General features: G+C 36.6%; 1 protein-coding gene across 4 annotated transcripts in view; it reads right to left on the bottom strand.

Moving 5' to 3' along the window:
• Nucleotides 1-18,887, bottom strand: part of LOC120636028 (protein cycle) — a 96,831-nt gene that overhangs the window by 53,259 nt on the left and 24,685 nt on the right. For 2 of the 4 annotated variants that reach the window (XM_039907269.1, XM_039907270.1), the window contains exon 1: nucleotides 5,805-6,030. The exons of the other annotated variants lie outside the window; for them this stretch is intronic. In XM_039907269.1, the coding sequence (XP_039763203.1) occupies nucleotides 5,805-5,896 (92 nt within the window). In that variant the 5' untranslated portion in view covers nucleotides 5,897-6,030. Of the gene's footprint in view, nucleotides 1-5,804; nucleotides 6,031-18,887 lie in introns of those variants that run through there. 4 annotated transcript variants of the gene reach the window in all.

Genomic DNA, 18,887 nt, shown 5'->3' with positions numbered 1-18,887 from the left:
TATATAGTTTGAGAGTCAAGTCAAACTTTATTTATTTCCTTCAAGAAAAAACATTATATTATGTGAGGCGGTGACAGCCTAGTGGGTAAGGCTTCGGCTTTCCTTTCATGGAGACCGAGTTCGAGCCCCGGCACTCACTACTGACTTTTCGGAGTTATGAGCGTTTGAACTTTAGCAATTTAAATGTAATTTGCTTTAACGATGAAGGAAAACATCGTGAGGAAACCTGCATGCCTGAGAGTTTTCCATAATGTTCTCCACGGCGTGTGAAGTCTACCAATCCGCACTTGGCCAGCGCGGTAGACTACGGCCTAAACCCTACTCTCTGACAGCAGACCCGTGCCCTGTAGTGGGCCGGTAATGGGTTGATGACAAGGGCGGATCCTGCTTTGGCGCCAGGAGGTCACGGCATTGTCGTGGTCAAGTCGAGAACTTGTGATTTAATTTTGAGGACAATAGATGGAAGTAAAAAGTAGTTATTTTATTAATGTACCTAAAAATTTAAGTACTGTAGTTAAAATTAAAATTAAAAATTTAAGTACAGTACTAACTGTACTTACAATTTATTATTCTTTATTTTACACTTGAAAAACTTAAAACATAATAACTTGTACATATACATGTACATAATGCCATCTTCTCTTGAAGACATCCAGAGAAGACTTATCACTCACGGAATGAGGCAGCCTAGTTAGATTCCATAACCGCGGTGAATGATTTGCCATAACAGCTAGAGGTATTTCAAGGGGTATGACGCAAAACTCCGCAATAGTGAAGAGGTGGGGTCAAGAAGGGTTTCGGTTTCGACAAGGGTTTCCAACGAACAAAATAGAAACAGACAAAATACATATATTTAAGGATACATATCGATGTCACAATTTAAAATAAAATCTGAAATCGACTTTGGTATGTCCTGGCTCCACTGCCACGCCTGCCACTTCACCATCCAATGCCGATATTCATTTTCCAATGACAGAAACTGGAGTGTTATCTAGTAATAAATAATCGGTAGCTAGTTGTTTTTCAATTTCACTGTCTTCATTACTAATAGGTTGGAGAAAAAAGTCTTTTCGCATTATAGTATGTATGTATGAACTTGTAACAAAATCCCTTTGGCTATACTGTTTGCATCTGGCTGTTTTTGGTAACATTAAAAGTTTAAATTTTAAGGAAGATAATTCCAAATTCAAATTAGGAAAATGTGTGCTTTTTATTTGTTTTTCGTACTGTGAAGATGAGTGAATCTAATGAAGAAATTCAATACATTTTAAAATTTTACTACAAAAAAATCGATTCCGATTGAGGTTAGGTCTAGCTAGGCGTTACGTAGTCGAGAGAATTCAAATTTTCGTTGCGTTCGTGCCCAAATGTTTGCCAACAAAGTTATTATATTATATTAAATTCATAAAATATTGAAGGTTTGTAGTTACATAAAATCTGTATGGTGCAAAATATATAAATAAAGTCACTATGTTCAATTAGTGGTCCACCTAAGTCCTGGAACCAGCTCATGTGGGGATCATTTCATAAAACTGAAATTTTGATAGTTCAGTGAAAAAAGTTTCACATCCCACACCCCCAACATCATATATTATACGATGAAAGAAATATAGGAATGTGAGAACCAATTTTCCCAGCTGGGTGGAAACTTCCACAGAATTGATAAAAATAACATTTATATAACAGGCAGGATTCCACCAACCATTGCTCTGACAACCGCGGAGGCTTTGACAGTATCATCGGATTAAATTTACGCTGCGACAATTTAGGAATTTTTTGTTAGAGGTTTTGTTCGCGTGAGTGAACGGAGTGAGCAGCACGTCATCTTATTAAGTTTTGATTAACTGGACTCACTTACTGTTAATAATATTTTTTCTCATCATTCACTAAGTTTATAGATATTTTTTTTTTAAAAAAACCCTCTTTCAGGTCAATCTGCATGCGATTCATGCGATTTTAATGTCTCCAACTTTAGAAAATATTTTTATAGAACTCGTTTAGAAATGATATTTCGTATCATAAAGTTCTATGGTTTCGATCTATATAGTGAAAGGAATACTTCCTTTATAAAAGTTATTCGGTTGTCAATGTAATTTTAAAATTATGTTTTCATGTTCAGAAAATAACAACAGGTACTTCGCTTTCTATAGGTATTTGATAGGAACCAGTTCTTCCATCAGGCTATTATATATATTTATCCTCGATATATATTTATCGAGCTCATTTTGATATATCAGGATAATATCAATATTTTTTTGAACTCCAAGTAGGTACGCAATATTGATGTCTAATTGAAGATACTTATTCGGGGGCAGGAACCACAAAATCATTTTATCTACTACATATGAGCCGTAGCCCGTGACCACATTGCCATCTCTTACGGCTTATGGAAACCATTCGCGTTTTTTTGTTTCTTGACTAAAATTATCCTTTGTCTGACTTCAGGATCTATATGCGAAATGTTATCAAGCAACGTTGATAACTATTTGTGAACACTAAACGATTCCTGTTTGCTATACAAGGATAAATCTTTTATTCATCATCATCAACAACCCAGTGCCTGCCCACTACAGGGGACACATCTTCTCTGAGAATAAGAAGGGTTTAGGATGTAGTCCACCACGGTGGCCAAGCTCGGATTGGTGAAATATTAGAGGTGCGTTTTGGGGTTTGAAATTTTATTTTCTCCGCCTCAAGGATGTCTAATTCCAAAATGTGTTAAAAGGGCAGGCTAACGGGGTGTTGGAGGGAGGCTAGTACTAGTCAGCCTGCCGAATTGCCGACCTCGCCTGTCCGTGGTGCACCTTGCCGTCTTACCGTCGAGGCGAGCTCCTATTCGCGGTATAACCCCTTCAAATTGGCTAGACAGTACGAGTGGCACGGATACCGGTTCAATATTAGGTATATTACAGAGCCTTTTGAAGATTTCAAAACAATACGTAATGATATCGGCAAATTTTCTCAACAGGTGGTCCAACGAATGAATTCAAGTTAATTACATGTAAGACGAAGATTATGTCTAATGCTCATGTTTTGCTCCACATAGTAACCTTTGAGAACTCCGCGCTCGAATTGTACAGACGAATTTATATCAAGGACACAAAAAAAAGTGGTAGGAGGTCCAATGATCAGACAGAGGTTAGCCGCCTCATGGACTGGAATCAATTGGCGGGGAATGGCGAGCATAGCTCTGCCTCGAGTATCTTTCCGTGACAAAATCACAAAAAATCACAAAAACACACACCTAAGGGGGTCAAATAGGGATGAAAGTTTACTAGTTTGATAGTCCGGCTTAAAAAAATCTTTTTAAAATTTGAAGTGGAAGGTTCATCAGCATCTTTACTTTAACCGAGTCACGTCTATTGGACATAGGTATTTCGTAGGGAGTTCCAAAATCTGCGGCCTCGGGTCGCTTGCTTCCAGCGGCTCCCAGCGACTTGTTTGATGTCGTCTGTCCGCCTCATTGGGGACCGACTAACGCAGAGTTTACAGGTCGCCGAAGTCGCCATTCCAGCACCTTGGAACCCCAACGTCCATCGGATCTCGTAGCTATATATAGCCCCTGTGTCCCGCCAATAGTTATCTTATTTTGACCGCTAAGTGAAGAGGCACTTAGCGGTCAAAATAACATATAGGCCTAGGCCTATAGCAAGCGACCAGGTTTCAAAACCATGAGTCATCACTCGCAACACACCCTGTTTGGTTGTGTTGGTTTCACAACAAAAACTTTGGTTTTAAGGAACTCAAGGATCTTGGACGAACAGATGTCGCGAAGTTTGCCAAACGCTGCCCGTTCAAACTAGCGGAAATAACACCGTCTGGCGATACGACGCGGTGGGTTCTGGTTTATCGTGAAGGATAGCGAAAGAAAGGTTTTATTGGGAACTTAACAATTGTATGCGGATAAAGTTTAGTTAAGATTTAATATAGGTGTTTACTTGAATATTTGGGTTTTGAAAGGTTACATAAAAGAAAAGAAGAAGAGATGTGAAATTAAAATATTTGGTTAATATATTATTAACTAGCCCGCTTTACTAACTTTATAAGTTGCCCGCGACTTCTTCTGCGTTTTTGTTTTTTGATGTGGCATTCAATTTAGTTGTAGTTCTATAAACAAATTTTGGTATTCTTATAAAAAAAAACTGGTGTAGTTTATAAAAAATAATTTTTCTATTCACATGGTAACAATATCTTAAAAGAACTGTCGGATCAGTCTAAGCTCCTTCTATCACTTACATAGAATAGTAATCGTCAAAGGAAGAATTTAAATCGCATTGTTAGTTGATTCATATGCTAAAAGTAACGAAGAATATTTCTAACATTTTTTATTTAGTCCTAGCACTAAAGTCCCCATAAATGTGGCAGCAAATATGTATTCAGTATCGCTAAGCCTTAAATGAGGGGTTTGCTGCTGTCCGCTGAGGAGTTCTGACCTCTATCTCCAACCACTTTCATCAGATCTACACAAAGTTTGGGCAACATTAAACACATGTTATAATTTCTATAGTACAAAAATAATTATTTAAATCTTTAATAAATAATTAATTAATTTGTCGGAGTTATGGTGTAAAATCGTCAAACATTATCATCCCCTCTCCCAAAGGAACTGAGCTTAATGTCGGGATAAAAAGTATCCTAAGTTACTTGTGATAGTTCCAAGAGAATGTGTACAAAGTTTCATGAGGATCGGTTAAGCAGTTTTTGCGTGAAAGCGTAACAAACAAACTTACATTGACATTTATAAGTGATAGTGAAAGTGAAAGTACGGATAGGGATTTAAATACAAACTTACTGTAAAACTTTATTTTGCGAGTTGGTGAAAAAAACTATTAAACTGAGCAAATTCGGCGTTTGCCAATAGCTTGCTTTCTGGAGACGGTTTGAGAAGTGTTTCCATTGTTCCAACGGAACTTAATCTTACGAGGAATCCTGACGCTGGAATCCTGGAAAGCGGACGAAGCAGACGAAGAAAGGGCATCGGGTAGTGACTTATAAATTATGATTCAAAATTAAACAATTAGATTTTAAATGATCGATTTTGTATATGTGAAAGCCGAAAGCGAACTGTAACTGACAGCAGCCGATATCTCCCGCCGAATCAGACCGGAGCAATTGTACATTTTCATTCCCCTGCTAGGAATCGTACCTTTGACCACTCACTCACCTATACAGGTCTAAAACTGTAGCGGCGAACTATACCCTAATACTAAACTGTTTATTCTCATTATTATTACGACATTAATTTCCTGGAATATTTCTCATACTCGAGACGAACAATTGTTACATTTTTTTTTAAAGAGCATAAAAAGTCAATTTAGACTTTACCAGGGGAATAATTCCTTATATTCAGCAATTAGTGAGTTGGGGTAAGTGCATTTTAACACGGTGACGGCCAGTAAATAAATAGTTTGAAACAACACATTCGTTTCTAGTAAGTACTAGTCAATTACTTCTGATGTGGGTCTGATGAAAATCTACGAGGATGGAGCACGGAGCTTCTCAACAAACAGCAAACCACTAACTATCAGACTTCAGAGCAACAATGAACTTTATGTTCTGAAGTTTACGAATTAAGTTATCTCCATGAAATTTTGCATGTAACGCATCTAAAATGACTTCTTTACATATATATCGTATTGAACCCTTCAAGAAGAAAGTTTTGATTTATTTTTAGCCGAAATTTGATTCCTATCCTATTTATTTATATTGGTACGGTTCCCACATCGGGGGAAAAATTGGGCAAGAAAATCAGTGTTTATATGTTTGTCATTTTTTTTTATTTTGTTTTTGACTACGGTACTCACAGCTCGAACGGGTAGGTGTAGTGCGGCGTCGGCGGTTGCAGGTCTTGCAGATGGTAATAGAACTCGTTAACACGCGGAAATTCGCGCGACATCGTGTCGCGGGCGTGCGGACGGACCGCGCGGTATAGCCTCACTGGAGCACTGAGTCTAAGCTCAATTCGAAGCGAGTTCGCTCCGCGTAAGCCGCCCTCTGAAACGCTGAACAGACCGAACCGCGCTGCTGAACGCAACCCTTTGAACTGAGCCTCGAGCCGCGGTTGTAACGCGCTTTTAACCCTGTTGCGACACCTAGCACGGGGGCTGGTATCTTGGTTTTAAGTACGTCATTGGGTATTGTACACCATCTGGAGTGGGACGCTTTATAAAAGCGTCCCACTCCAGGTGTTGACGTAGGTGGCGAAAAACAATTAAGCACCTAAGTCATATTTACCAAAACTCTTATGGCTCAATCTTAAGAAACGTGACTTGTGAGATGCTACTTTCGTAGCAAGACTGGTATTTCGCAAGGGCTAAAAGAAACTAAAGAGTTTTTTTGCTAAAGGAAAATTGCGTGACGCATGTATTTAACCATTGTTAACTAGCTCCAAATTTCCTTTACCTAATTTTTAGGGTTGTTTGTTCATCAAATAACCCTTGTAGTTTCGCTAGGTCCGTGTATCCTTCCGTTTATCTGTATGTCAGTCTGCGGCTAAGCTTAGAGACAACTTTGGCGTGAGCGTACATTATATTCAGATTGACAAAATGATGAATGAATTTTTTTTTTGCACACCACAAAAAGTACATGTATAAAAAAACAACGTAAACAGTTTGGCAAAATATGATATAATAAAATTGCTGAAAAAAAGGGATTTAAGCACACGTAGGGATGATTTTTGGTGTCGTATTCGTTTTGGCATACAGTCTTTAAAATGTGGTTGTGAGAAAACTATTTTTCGATTCAGGGATCCGCATGCGAAACCAAGCTTTAATGTTCTAATTTTTGTGAGAGTTACGTGTCCGTTTTCCCCTCCCGGACAGCTAAATGGTTTTTTGTTAATTTAGTAGCATATGTAACAAAGTTTGGAAGTAGGCTTAAAAGAATAACGAGTTATAGCAGGCTAACCTATAAAATGAACTTGAAATCTTATTGTTAATTGAAATTTAATGAAAAAGATGAAGTCCTTATTTGTGTAAAACAGCAAGTAAATATAATTTTACGATCTTGTTAATTGATGGAAAGCTCACATATTCAATATAATTCATAGTGTTTACGTTCGGAATACTGTAGTTCAAAGGATAAGGTTGCTTGGAAGCATCCGGCTCCGCTAACCTTTCCGATGGTAGAGTCACAACAAACAGATAGACTTGAGTTTTTCAAAAGTTCTTATAGAGTTACTTACTACAAATGAATTTACATCCGTCTTAAAAAAAAACGACTGTATGTTTCTTATTATATACCTAATGGGTACTCGATTACTCCGCCAATTTTAAACTAATTTTGATGATTCTTGTTTTTTATGGTAAAATGGGACCGCCCTCCAAGACATCGAGGGAACACACAAATATTTTGATGAACCTCCCTGACGCAACGGTGAGCGATGTGAATTTAAGTAGGGGGCCCCAGGTTCGATTCCCGGCAGGGGAAATTTTGGAATTTAGAATTTCTGCATTTTCTCTGGTCTGGCTTTGGCCGGGGCTAGTTACCACTCTACCGACAAATAGAAACGTGCTGCGATGTAGTGTTCCGGTGCGATGTCGCGTGGATACCGATAAGAGGTACGACTACCATCCTACCTAACAGGTTCGCCCGCTACCATCTTAGATTGCATCATCACTTACCACCAGGTGAGATTGCAGTCAAGTCTTCTAGCGGGCACATCTATAGCAATAGCGTTTCTGGCGAAAATAGTATTTGGATGCTAGTCACAATAATAAAGCTGATGGTGAAGTGTGGGAGAACTCCTCAGCCATTTACACCCCGGCCTCGGGTACAGCAATATCTTGTAGAGATATAAACTTAATACTTGCAAAACTACGCAGTATGGTAAAAAATTAAAAAAAAACCGTGTTATACAACTGAAAAGCAAGAAATAAATATTTTCTACAACATTTTAAAGACAAATGTAGGTAGAAAATTATTTTTCTTTTTAGGTACTTTTTAATACTTAGAAATTTTACATTTCACTTGGCACCGACTTAAAAATGTTGTAGAAAATATTTATTTCTTGTGTAGTTGTTTAAAAAGACTGTCTTCTGAAAATTCAACAGCCATTGTTTGGAAGGCGGGAATATGCTCAAAGTGGACAAAGAGCCGCTTCCGAACAACTGCAGAACTCTACACTGCGCGTGGTCCAACACACACTGGACCGGTTTTATGTTAGAGGTTTTAAGTAGCGTATTTATTAAACAAAAGGATAACTAATTTTAAAAGGATAGGACCAAAATTAGTTAAAGCGTTACTCTTTACACTTCTACACTACGAATGGTCCAAAGTGGAAGCAAACATATTTTTGAATTTTTGAACCAAAACTGTTGCAAATACATATTGAAACTATTCCAATACTTAAGAGAAGCGGGCCCTGTATGCAATTTACATCTACTCATGCTGTCAAAATGAGGTTGTGCAATTATGACAGAGAGTGATTTTAAATTAAAAGTAACGATAACTCTTTTGGGTCAAATTATATTTCTAATTATACACCAAAGGAAAGTTAACACCAAAAAAAAAGGCTGACGTCTACATCAGTAGAGGCTAAACCACGGTGAGTCGGTCGCTGTCTGTCTGTCCGTTTGTCACCAGACTGTATCTCGTCAACTGTGATAGTAAGACAGTCGAAATTTTCACAGATGTTGATTGATGTACCTATTTCTGTAACCGCAAAAACGAATCAAATAAATATTTAAGAGGTCTCCCATACCATACAAGCTTCCATGCCGTTCTCATACATAAGGGAACGCAAAACCTTCGTGCGAGAGTCCGACTCGCACATGGGCGGTTTTTTTTATATGCCTCATTGCGGTGCTATTTAAGGCGGTTTAGATTTCATTTAGTTTTATATTGGTATGCAGGATATTTTTTTGTTTATAAATATTAGAATAATGAAATTCAAATACAATGTTGATTGAGATGATTATATGCGTCATTACCACCAATAACTTTCCAATAACAGTTTACTATACATATACTTTATATACAATTTGTATTGACAGTTTACAGAAAAATGGTCTTATATCATAAAGGATTACGTGATCGATAAAAAAGCTTGGGTCGAATTATTGCTTTAACCTGGTTGTTTTTAAATGTTAAAAAATATATATCTAGTGCCGCCGCCGTCCGCCGGTTTCCTAATCTGTCGCCCTGACCTCCGGGGTGTAATCCTCCGCTTGGTACATTGTGTATATACAACGTGTAAATGAAAAGCGAAATAATACTGCAGTGCCTTACAACTACATTATTTACTGTCTCTGAGACAGCGAATCGCTAAAAGGTAAACCATTGTCATAGTTTTTTACTGAAAAAAATACAGCAAATAAGGAAAATTAATTAATTTGTTAATCATATACAGCATAATTAAAAAAAAGCTAATATCACATCCAGAAGTAAAATCAAGTGACTCCTGTCACTTTAGTAGGTACATGTCACGTAGCGTAGGTACTATGCGCGTGTCGGTCTTTTATCTTCAATAGGGTTAATTAGGGGGAATTACTTTGTACGGAATAATAAATAGGATTTAATACTTTTACTTATGGTCTTACTTATGGTGGTATTAGAATTTCGTAATTCCGTTACACGTTGTATATGTACCGTACCGTCTTTGATATCTTGAATTGGCGTAATTTTTTGTTTTATTTCCGTAATAGCATTAATGAAATCAACGCAATACTCTGTCAACTGGAAACTAATATTAAATAATAGTGGTACTTACGTGTATACGTAAACGCAGCTAGCAGTGAATATATTATTGTGTCGAATCAAACACAATAACTGAGATCACGTGTTAAGCAGTGTGCTACTCATTATATTTCGAAAAAAAGTATCTACGTAGCAAATTGACTTGATATTCATATAACTGCATGTCGCCAAAACAGTCACAATGATTTGTGTAAGTCATACAGAATATTCGCACTAGACGTACTCTATTATATTACAAAAAACCGCGGCAGGTTTTTTCCTTTTTTAGTTCAGTATATATCCGCACAAACTATCAGTCCAATAAAAAAAATAATGAGTCAAGATGTTGTTGATGTGAGATGCCTAGTGGTTAGAGCCTCGACATCCCTTGGCTGAGAGACTAAATTCGATCCCCAGAACTTCAAACTAAAAGTTTAATACGAGCTTTTGCTGCGTTCGCTTTACATTCATACTTAGAATTCACAACACAGCCAAACGTAGTCCTCTTTTGCGACGCTCAGCATGCCCCGGCGTATGAACGTGATCTATGGTACTAAAGCCGTTATGAAATCCCATCCACCTTCAAAGGGAGACTGGAAGTTGGGAGGTTGTCTTACATTTTTTTTTATAGTTTTAATTGACGGTCCAAGCGGATGGTCCACCTCATGGAAAAACATCGCCTATAAACAGGGAAATACTCCACGGGGCATGCAAGGAGCACGTCCAGCAATATGCCGCCTTGTCAATCCATTTAAGCTTGTTAAGCCTAAAAATTACCTACGAGCGATATGATACGATAAGCTGTCGGACCTGCGCCTGATCCCGTCGGACGCAGAGAGTGAGGGAATGAGAGTGAGAGTGCACCTGTGTTCGCGTACACACTGGTGCACTATAATATCTCCCGCGTAGTTGAAAAATGTCACTTGAGATTCACCACTGTAACCGATATCGGTCAGGGAAACAGCGGTAGCTATAGTAGCAGTCGGCGATAATAGTAGTACCTACTATACACATATCAACTTATGTAAATGGATCAGTAGCGAGATGGGTCAGAAAATTTTCATAAAGATTACCTCATCAGTGTAAGCTATTGTAACCTTTTGAATGACGAAATGGAACAAAGTACTTATAGGTTTCGGCCGTTCCACTGTGTTATCTTCTTAAATTTTTTCAGAGCAATATTGTTGTATTTTTGGCTGACATCCGGTAAATCTTGGGTACAGCGCCAGGTCAGTTTGTATTTAGTATCTCTAGCCAAATCTTTAGGCTAAGTTGACACAGCTTTTGCATTTAACTGTAGAGACAGTAGAATTTCGTAACCTCGATCACGGTTTTAGATGTAACTATAACTATTTATATATAAAAAAAAGAAATAATAATAACAATATTGAATGCTTACATTTCAGGCCACACAATTGACGGTTGAAAATGTTTTATGACAACATTTAAAACGTACAAGATACAATAAAATTCCAAATATTATATTAAAATTGCAAATAAATAAAATAAAATATCTGTATTTATTAGTACGATTCCTTCAATCAAAGGTTGCCTGCCTGTAAGAGATCACTTGCAGCAATAAGGCTGCCTGTGATGAATACATTTCTATTTTTGTTATTTTGTGTTACTCTTTTATGTTTCGCGTGCGTAAAATTTTTCGTCTTATTTTATTTGTACCATCCTAAACCTAACTATTATTATCTTTTATAAATTTTGCTTGTCCCGTGTCGCGTAGAAAAAAAATAAAAAAGTAAATAACAATATGTGCTACATCTAGCTTCCAGTCCGTTAATATATTGACACTTCTAATTTTTATAGGAAATATGAGTATTCCGATATAGCTACAAATACCCGTAGTCTTATTTATTTGAAAATAAAAGTTTATTAAATGGGACAATTTCAGAATAAACCAATTTTGAACAAAAAAAAGAATTTTGTTAATCCGTCTATAAACGACGGAGTTATGCGTCTGAACAATACCTACATAAAAAAACATCCGAATTAATAACTTCCTCCTTTTTGAAGGAAGTCGGTTGAAAAGGAATGAGACTGCCATGATCGGTCATCAGTCGCCTGATCTGACTCTTCGTCTGAGACAAGTGCGAACACTTCGTACAAAATAGCAAACGAATCACGAAATAATTGCGAAAACAAAACAGAACTAAAAATGTAAAAAAATAAAAATATCATGTAAAGACACTAAGTATTCCACAAAGCAATCTTCTCCTGTGTCCGAAGATAGCTGCTGCTGAAAAAAATTGTTAGAATATTTCTACAGCATCGTTCAAAAGTAAATGTAGTGCTCGCTGGAAAGTCAAAGGAATGTATTACTTACTGGTAGCACCATAAACTAAAAGTAAAATAAGAAAATTGTATGAGATAGCATTTTCCTTGCTTGTCAGAACTACATGGATATCTTGAACTGATCCTAGTTAGGTAAAAACAGTAAGATGGATAATAGTAATCGTTTTCATCCACAGCGGGTCAAAGTATTACGTTTAGTATTTAGGAGGTGTGAATTGTGGGCGTGTCTTGTGGGCGGAACCAAATTCATTGTTTGACTGAAGTTTTACGTGAGACTTTACTACTTTTGTTACCAGGCCCCTGATTTTGTGAAAGCAGAATGGCCAGCACGGTATGGCTCTTGGACCACTTTCAAAAATTTTCATATCTCGATAAATGTTATCATAAAATAAAGCTATTTAAAGTATTATTTTTTTATTCATTAAATTTTTTTTTTGATTGGAACCCCAGATTCAGAGATAAACTGTTTTTAAGATTATGTTAGGTTCCCTTTAATGAGGGAGGAGAACACATAATTAATGTAGTTTTAGCTTATACGAAGGCTATATAATTATTATCAAACAAGCATGAGACCGAAACTAGTATACCTACCATGACTGAAAAAATGACTGTGATTTAAACCATATAAACCATAGGGCACAGAGTTGTTTTGATTCGATTATAACGTTTTATGTTTTACGAAAAAAATATTCTATGAAAATGTCAGATCATAATTGATTATGTTTCGATTACCTCCGATTTATTCTTATTACTTTTAGAATAAAAAATAAAACTTTGAATACAAAGCATTTTTTCTGTCAGACACTGAATTTAAAAATTTAATTTGAATAAAGAAATATATCAGATCACTGCGAGGCGGATACAATAAGGCTCTAAGTCAGACCATAACTATACCCATTGCCCTGTCTATACATTCTAGAAACTGGGTTATTTGTTGAGTAAAATACTGAATTATTTTCAATCAGTTATTTTAATCGTAGCCCACGATATAAATACAAATTGAACATACCAGCACAAAGAATAGCATTTTATCGATGAAATTGATATTGTATGGGCGTGACGTTATATATAACAAACTCTTTGACGATAAAAAGCATTATCTGTACCTTAATTTAGAAAAAAACTGTTTGACTACCTACTCGATTAATGTTTTTACAATGGTATTCATTTTTAGAAAGATAAAAGATCTGACTTTTAATTTTATTATTTTAATTCTATTTTTATAAAATCGTACATAATTTTAATGAAATAATTAGTAATAAATAATGTCCAGTAAATTTTTTTAATAATTATAGTAAATATTATTATAAAATATTTGCACGCCATATTCCTATGGCAAAATGTGAATGCATTTTAAAACGAACGACCACCGAAACTTTACCACATTTAGCAAATAAAGATGATTCGATTTGATAAGGGTGGCTAGCTAAACAGGGCAAGGAAGTTTCTGTCTATTTTTCTATTATTCAGTCTAGAAACATAAAATTTAAAAGACGTTTCTTTTAAAACATCGACATCAGTTAAAAAGTATTTTATCCAAATCTAAGTCAGTGTAAAACAGGGATTTTATGCAAATCTAAGTCAGTCAGAGACACCAAAATTCGCATTTAGATGAATTATTATAAATAAACCGGCAAATGAGACAGTATGCAGGTACAACATAAGAGAAGTTTTAAATGCAGAAACCAGCCAAGTAGGAGAAGTAAAAGAGAGGGATGAGTTAAATTGGTCAGCACCAGCACTTCGCTTAGTAATAAAGCCGCAATATATTAATCTTACTTAAACGCGAAAGTGTGTTTCTCTGTCTGTTTGTAGCCATCTAGCGCATAAACTTTTGACCTGAACTTTAGGAAGTTTTAAATTTGCCGGTAAGCCTTAGAAGTGTGGATGAATTTGAACTTTAAAACAAGGCAAATAAGTTGTATTCTTCTGTATCGTTATAGTATTTAGTTTCTAGAATACGACTGCCGTGGACCACCACAATATAATGTTCCCTGTAGCTGTAGGGCTAGCATGCGCGCCGCGAAGGAGTTATTTCTACTCATTACCTATCTATTTATCTCTATACGAAACATACGAGTAACGGGTAGAAATAATTATCAACTAGTGTGATGAGTTCGCTGATTGCGAAAATTTGCTTCCGTTTTAATATTAATTCGTTTATTTTATTGTTTAATATCGTAGGTAAATACTAAATTATGTATTCAGTTATCATTTTCCTAAAAAGTAAAGTAAAAAGCTTTTCTATGCCAGTGTCACATTTCACGAAGAGTTCAACAGTTTAAATAAGTAATTAAAAGTATCCCTTTAAAAATCTTTTTTTACATCCTCATTGCATCCCCCTTTAGAGTTTCTCATAGGATAACTAAGTGTTCGATCCATACATCCATACTTGAAGAGCATATAAATACTCTAATCCAATTTAACCTTGGTGAGAATTTAGTTAAAATCCTTTCTTAACAGATATCTGGGCCCTAAAATGAACCCACTTTCTAAAATTCAAGTAATTATTAGACCTAATGTTAAAAAAGTCCGTCGAAAGATTTATTCCTTATTTTATAGCCTTTTAGAAGGTCATTTTAAAATGAAGGCTGTCCCTAGTAATCTACTTTTATAATTATTAAATTATGCCTATTTTACGTATTTTTCGTATCTTCTCACTTCAAAAAGCGGAAGCGGCTAAAGCGTAGTGGGTAAGGCTTGATCTTCCTTTTCGGGTGGTAGAGTCACTACAAACGTCAAGTCTGTCCGTTTGTAGTGACTCTACCAACGGTTCTATCTCTGGCACGCAATTCTAACTATTGGGAGTTAAGTTTCTTTTTAAATTGAAGCATTATCACTTGCTTTAACGGTGAAGGGAAACATCGCGAGGAAACCAGCATGCCTCAGCGTTCTCCATAATGTTCTATAGGACCAAAACTACCAATCTGCACTTGGACAGCGTAGTGGAATAGAGCCCTAACCCTCCTCATTCTGAGAGCCTTCAGTGGGTTGATGATGATGAACTACAAAATAAGAGAACTTTCATATAACCTTCTAACTCCCATTTTATCTTACATCTCTTATCTATTAACTAAGTACATATGGCAATACTTTTTTGTTTTCTAACAAGAATTAGTTAGAAGCAGGCGTTACTTTGCGGAATTCCATAATACATTATGAAAATTAAGCTTAATTTGCTATACTCCGCGAACAGCAGGAGAATCTGTATGGTGTAATTTTCAATTTTTTCAATCCTTATACTCCACACCAAACAGATAGATCTTCGGCAATGTACCCTCAATGTCCGAGGGTACATTGCCGTAGATTTGATTGGTTTGGTTTGTCTGGAGACAGACAGAGAGTATAGCAAATTAAGCTTAATTTTCTTAATTCTAACAAGAAATTTTCTGTGCCAGACCGCAGTTAGAAATTTTGTGTCGCTTCATGGAGTGCTTTAAGACGCCGTCGTCAAGTTGCGTTGAGAAAGCCGGCCGGGCCGACTAGTGGGACGAAAATAGAATAAGAATAAAATAATAATTTCAATTCAATTTAACTACTAGTACAACGCAATATTGCAGGAGATCTCACTCACGTAATTTCATGAAATACCTAGACATATCTATGTAAAAAACTGCCTCTAACACTAGTGCGTCCACCTGTGTATACCTAGGACCGCAGTTGTAGGTAACCCGCACTTTGGAAATTCAACGCCAGCGCCGGCCCGGGGCTCATTTACGCAAACAATGCAAGGGCCCAGAGCATCCGAATTTGGAGGGTGGCATGGCGGAGGTACGGGGGAAGCAGGTGGCTAGTTTTTTTAACGATACAAGAACTAACATTTTCTTTCGCACTCTATGAAGTCCCATATAGTTTATAGACGATAGAAACGGCCGTGCCTATTATGCCTGCTCAATCAATAAAAAACAAGTTCCAATTCAATTGCAGCCTGAAATATTTATTTTATGTTGATACAAAAACTAGAACACTTTTTTCAAACAACTGAATGTTGTTAGACTAGCACTGGAATACCTACCGGTATTAGAAAAGCCGAAATCTTTAGGACAGGAAAAATGGACACAACCTTAACTTTAGAAATTTTAATAAACCTATAGTGCAGTTTAATAGGCTTAATAAGTTATTCACTTCTAATGAGACATTCACCTTCGAATTTAAAAAATTTAATGACTTCCAGTTAAATCAGTTATTTCAAATACTCGCTTTTATTAGAAAAAAAAGGATTATTTGTAGAACTACGATTCACATCCCATTTTTTTTCATAGAACTCACAAATATCTTTACAACTATACCGAAATGGAAACGCAATGAACGCACCTACACCAAACCCGAGTGATAAAATAAAACTCTGAGCAAGATTTTGTTCACTGTAATTCTCAACCTTAATAACATTCAAGGAGGCCTATTCTAATTATTAGTAAAGAATCTTCATAGCGCGATACAATATTAAATAAGACCAAAACAGCGCCATCTATCGCATTACTTAAAAAATAACTTATTCAACCTTAAACATACCGCCCACCATGGACAGAATGTCCATAATTAGTATAAGACTGCATCACATACAAAATTAAAAAAATTGTTGTAACGTGGACTGTAATTTTGAAGTAATGTTATGTTTTCACATAATCTATGTATGTAATCTATATATATATAAAATATTAACAATAAAGCAATCTCACCGCCCACCGTAACACAAGAGGTAATTAACAAAAAAAAATAACAAACCTGGAACGTGCGTTACGTGCTGTAACTAATAAAATATGTAAACATGCTGCATGACTTAAACTTTTAAAACAATTTTATAACAATTTAACCTAGATAAAAATAACTAAACTTAAACTCTAAACTTAAACATCAAATAAAAAACTTAATAAAATCAGAAGGTCCTAACAGGTAAAATAATTAGTTTCGATGTTGATCGTTTTATAATGGTTTTCTTACATTTTAGTGAAACAACTCTAGTGAGACCGTCCGGACCAGTGTGCTTTTGGGTGATGATGCCGTATAGCCATCGCGCTGGTGGAAGATTATCCTCTTTCACCAACACTACGTCGCCTACCCTTGGTTCCGCTGTTTGATATGACCACTTGTGTCTATGATAAAATTTTGTCAAATATTCGGCTGACCATCTTCGCCAAAAGTCTTGAACCAATTTCTGCGCGAGATGCCATCTTTGTAAAGTTGTTATATTGGAACCTTCATAATTATTTTCTGGCACTAAAATAACTGGTTCCCCAATCAAAAAATGACCGGGAGTTAATGGGTAAGGATCCTCCGAATTACTGCTAACGTGACCAATGGGCCGAGAGTTCAGACAGGCCTCAATTTGAGTAAGAACTGTAACCATTTCTTCAAACGTAAGTGTGTGATTGCCTATTACTCGATTCAGATGTGTCTTGGTAGACTTTATTCCTGCCTCCCACAACCCTCCAAAGTTCGGAGAATGTGGCGGAATAAAGTGCCAGTTAGTGCCATTAGTAGCTAACCAGTCCATAATGTCAGCAGGAAATCCTGCCCTCCCTTTAGCAAATAAGGATTTTAACTCTTTATTGGCCCCGACGAATGTAGTACCATTATCGCTCCACATCAAGACAATGACCTCTTCTTCCGGTGAAGCGCTTGAAAGCAGCTATGAAAGCCTGCGATGTCATATCACTGACCATTTCCAAATGTACAGCTCGAGTAGCCATACATATGAATAAACAAATATAGCCCTTTGTGGCATGATACCCTCGACCCTTATGGGGCCTGACTGCGATTGGCCCGGCATAGTCAACCCCACTTTGACAAAAGGGGCGACTTGCCGTAACCCTGGCCGTTGGTAACTGACCCATCAGTTGTTGATTTGCTTGAGCAGAATAGCGAACGCAAGTCACACACTTTCGGAAATGCTGTCTAACAAGTCCTCTAGCATTAATAACCCAATATTTAGTTCCTAAATAATTGAGCATTGATTGTGGTCCACCGTGTAGTGTGCGTTCGTGTGCATCAGCCACACACAGGTCAGTAAAATGAGACTTATGTGGTATTATTACAGGATGCTTCATCTTATCGTGGATTCTAGCCATTTGCAACCGACCACCAACTCGCAGGACTTCACCAGCATCTAAGTAAGGATTCAAGCAAAGTAGAATACTTTTTCTTTTAACCCTGCCCTCTTCCTTTAAACTTTCTATTTCATTATTAAAATGTTCATGTTGACACATCTTTATACAGGTATGCAGAGCGTTGTTGATTTCGGTAAAGGTAAGCCATTTTTCTTTATTATTTGATTTTTTATAGAGTATGAATCTTCTACATTATGCTATTACTCTTACTAGTTTTCTCAAAGATGAGAATCTAGAAATTATAGTCTCGTCTCTATTTTCTGCAGTCACATTACAAATAACGGTTTTTGTTTTCTCTTCTAAATTTGTTTGTTCCATTGTTCCTTTGCTGTAATTTATGGTCTTATTTTCTAACCACTTTGGTCCATATTTCCACAGTTTACTTTTGCAGCAGTCTTCGGCACTTATGCCCCTGGAAGCACAGTCTGCAGGATTATCTTTCGAGACCACGTGAGACCACTGGTTGCTTTCCATAATGGTAAGTATTTCCGAAACACGATTACCGACAAATGTCTTCCATTTACTGGGATGACTTCTCAACCATGCCAAGACAACTGAAGAATCTGTCCAAGCATGGACATTTTCCTTTGATATTTCCATTGAATTCGAAACTTCATTAAGAAGTTTCGCTAAAAGAACCGCGCCACAAAGTTCTAAACGAGGTATTGAAACCTGTTTTATTGGAGATACCTTAGTCTTGGAAGTGATGAGGTGAACGTGCACATTCATTTGGCTATCAATGACTCTTAAATAAATGACAGCTGCATATGCAGCATTAGACGCATCACAAAATCCTTGAAG

The sequence above is a fragment of the Pararge aegeria genome, chromosome Z (genome assembly GCF_905163445.1).
Source record: "Pararge aegeria chromosome Z, ilParAegt1.1, whole genome shotgun sequence".
NCBI lineage: Eukaryota > Metazoa > Arthropoda > Insecta > Lepidoptera > Nymphalidae > Pararge > Pararge aegeria.
Note: the sequence above shows the minus strand (reverse complement) of the source record. Positions and strands in the feature narration are given on the sequence as shown.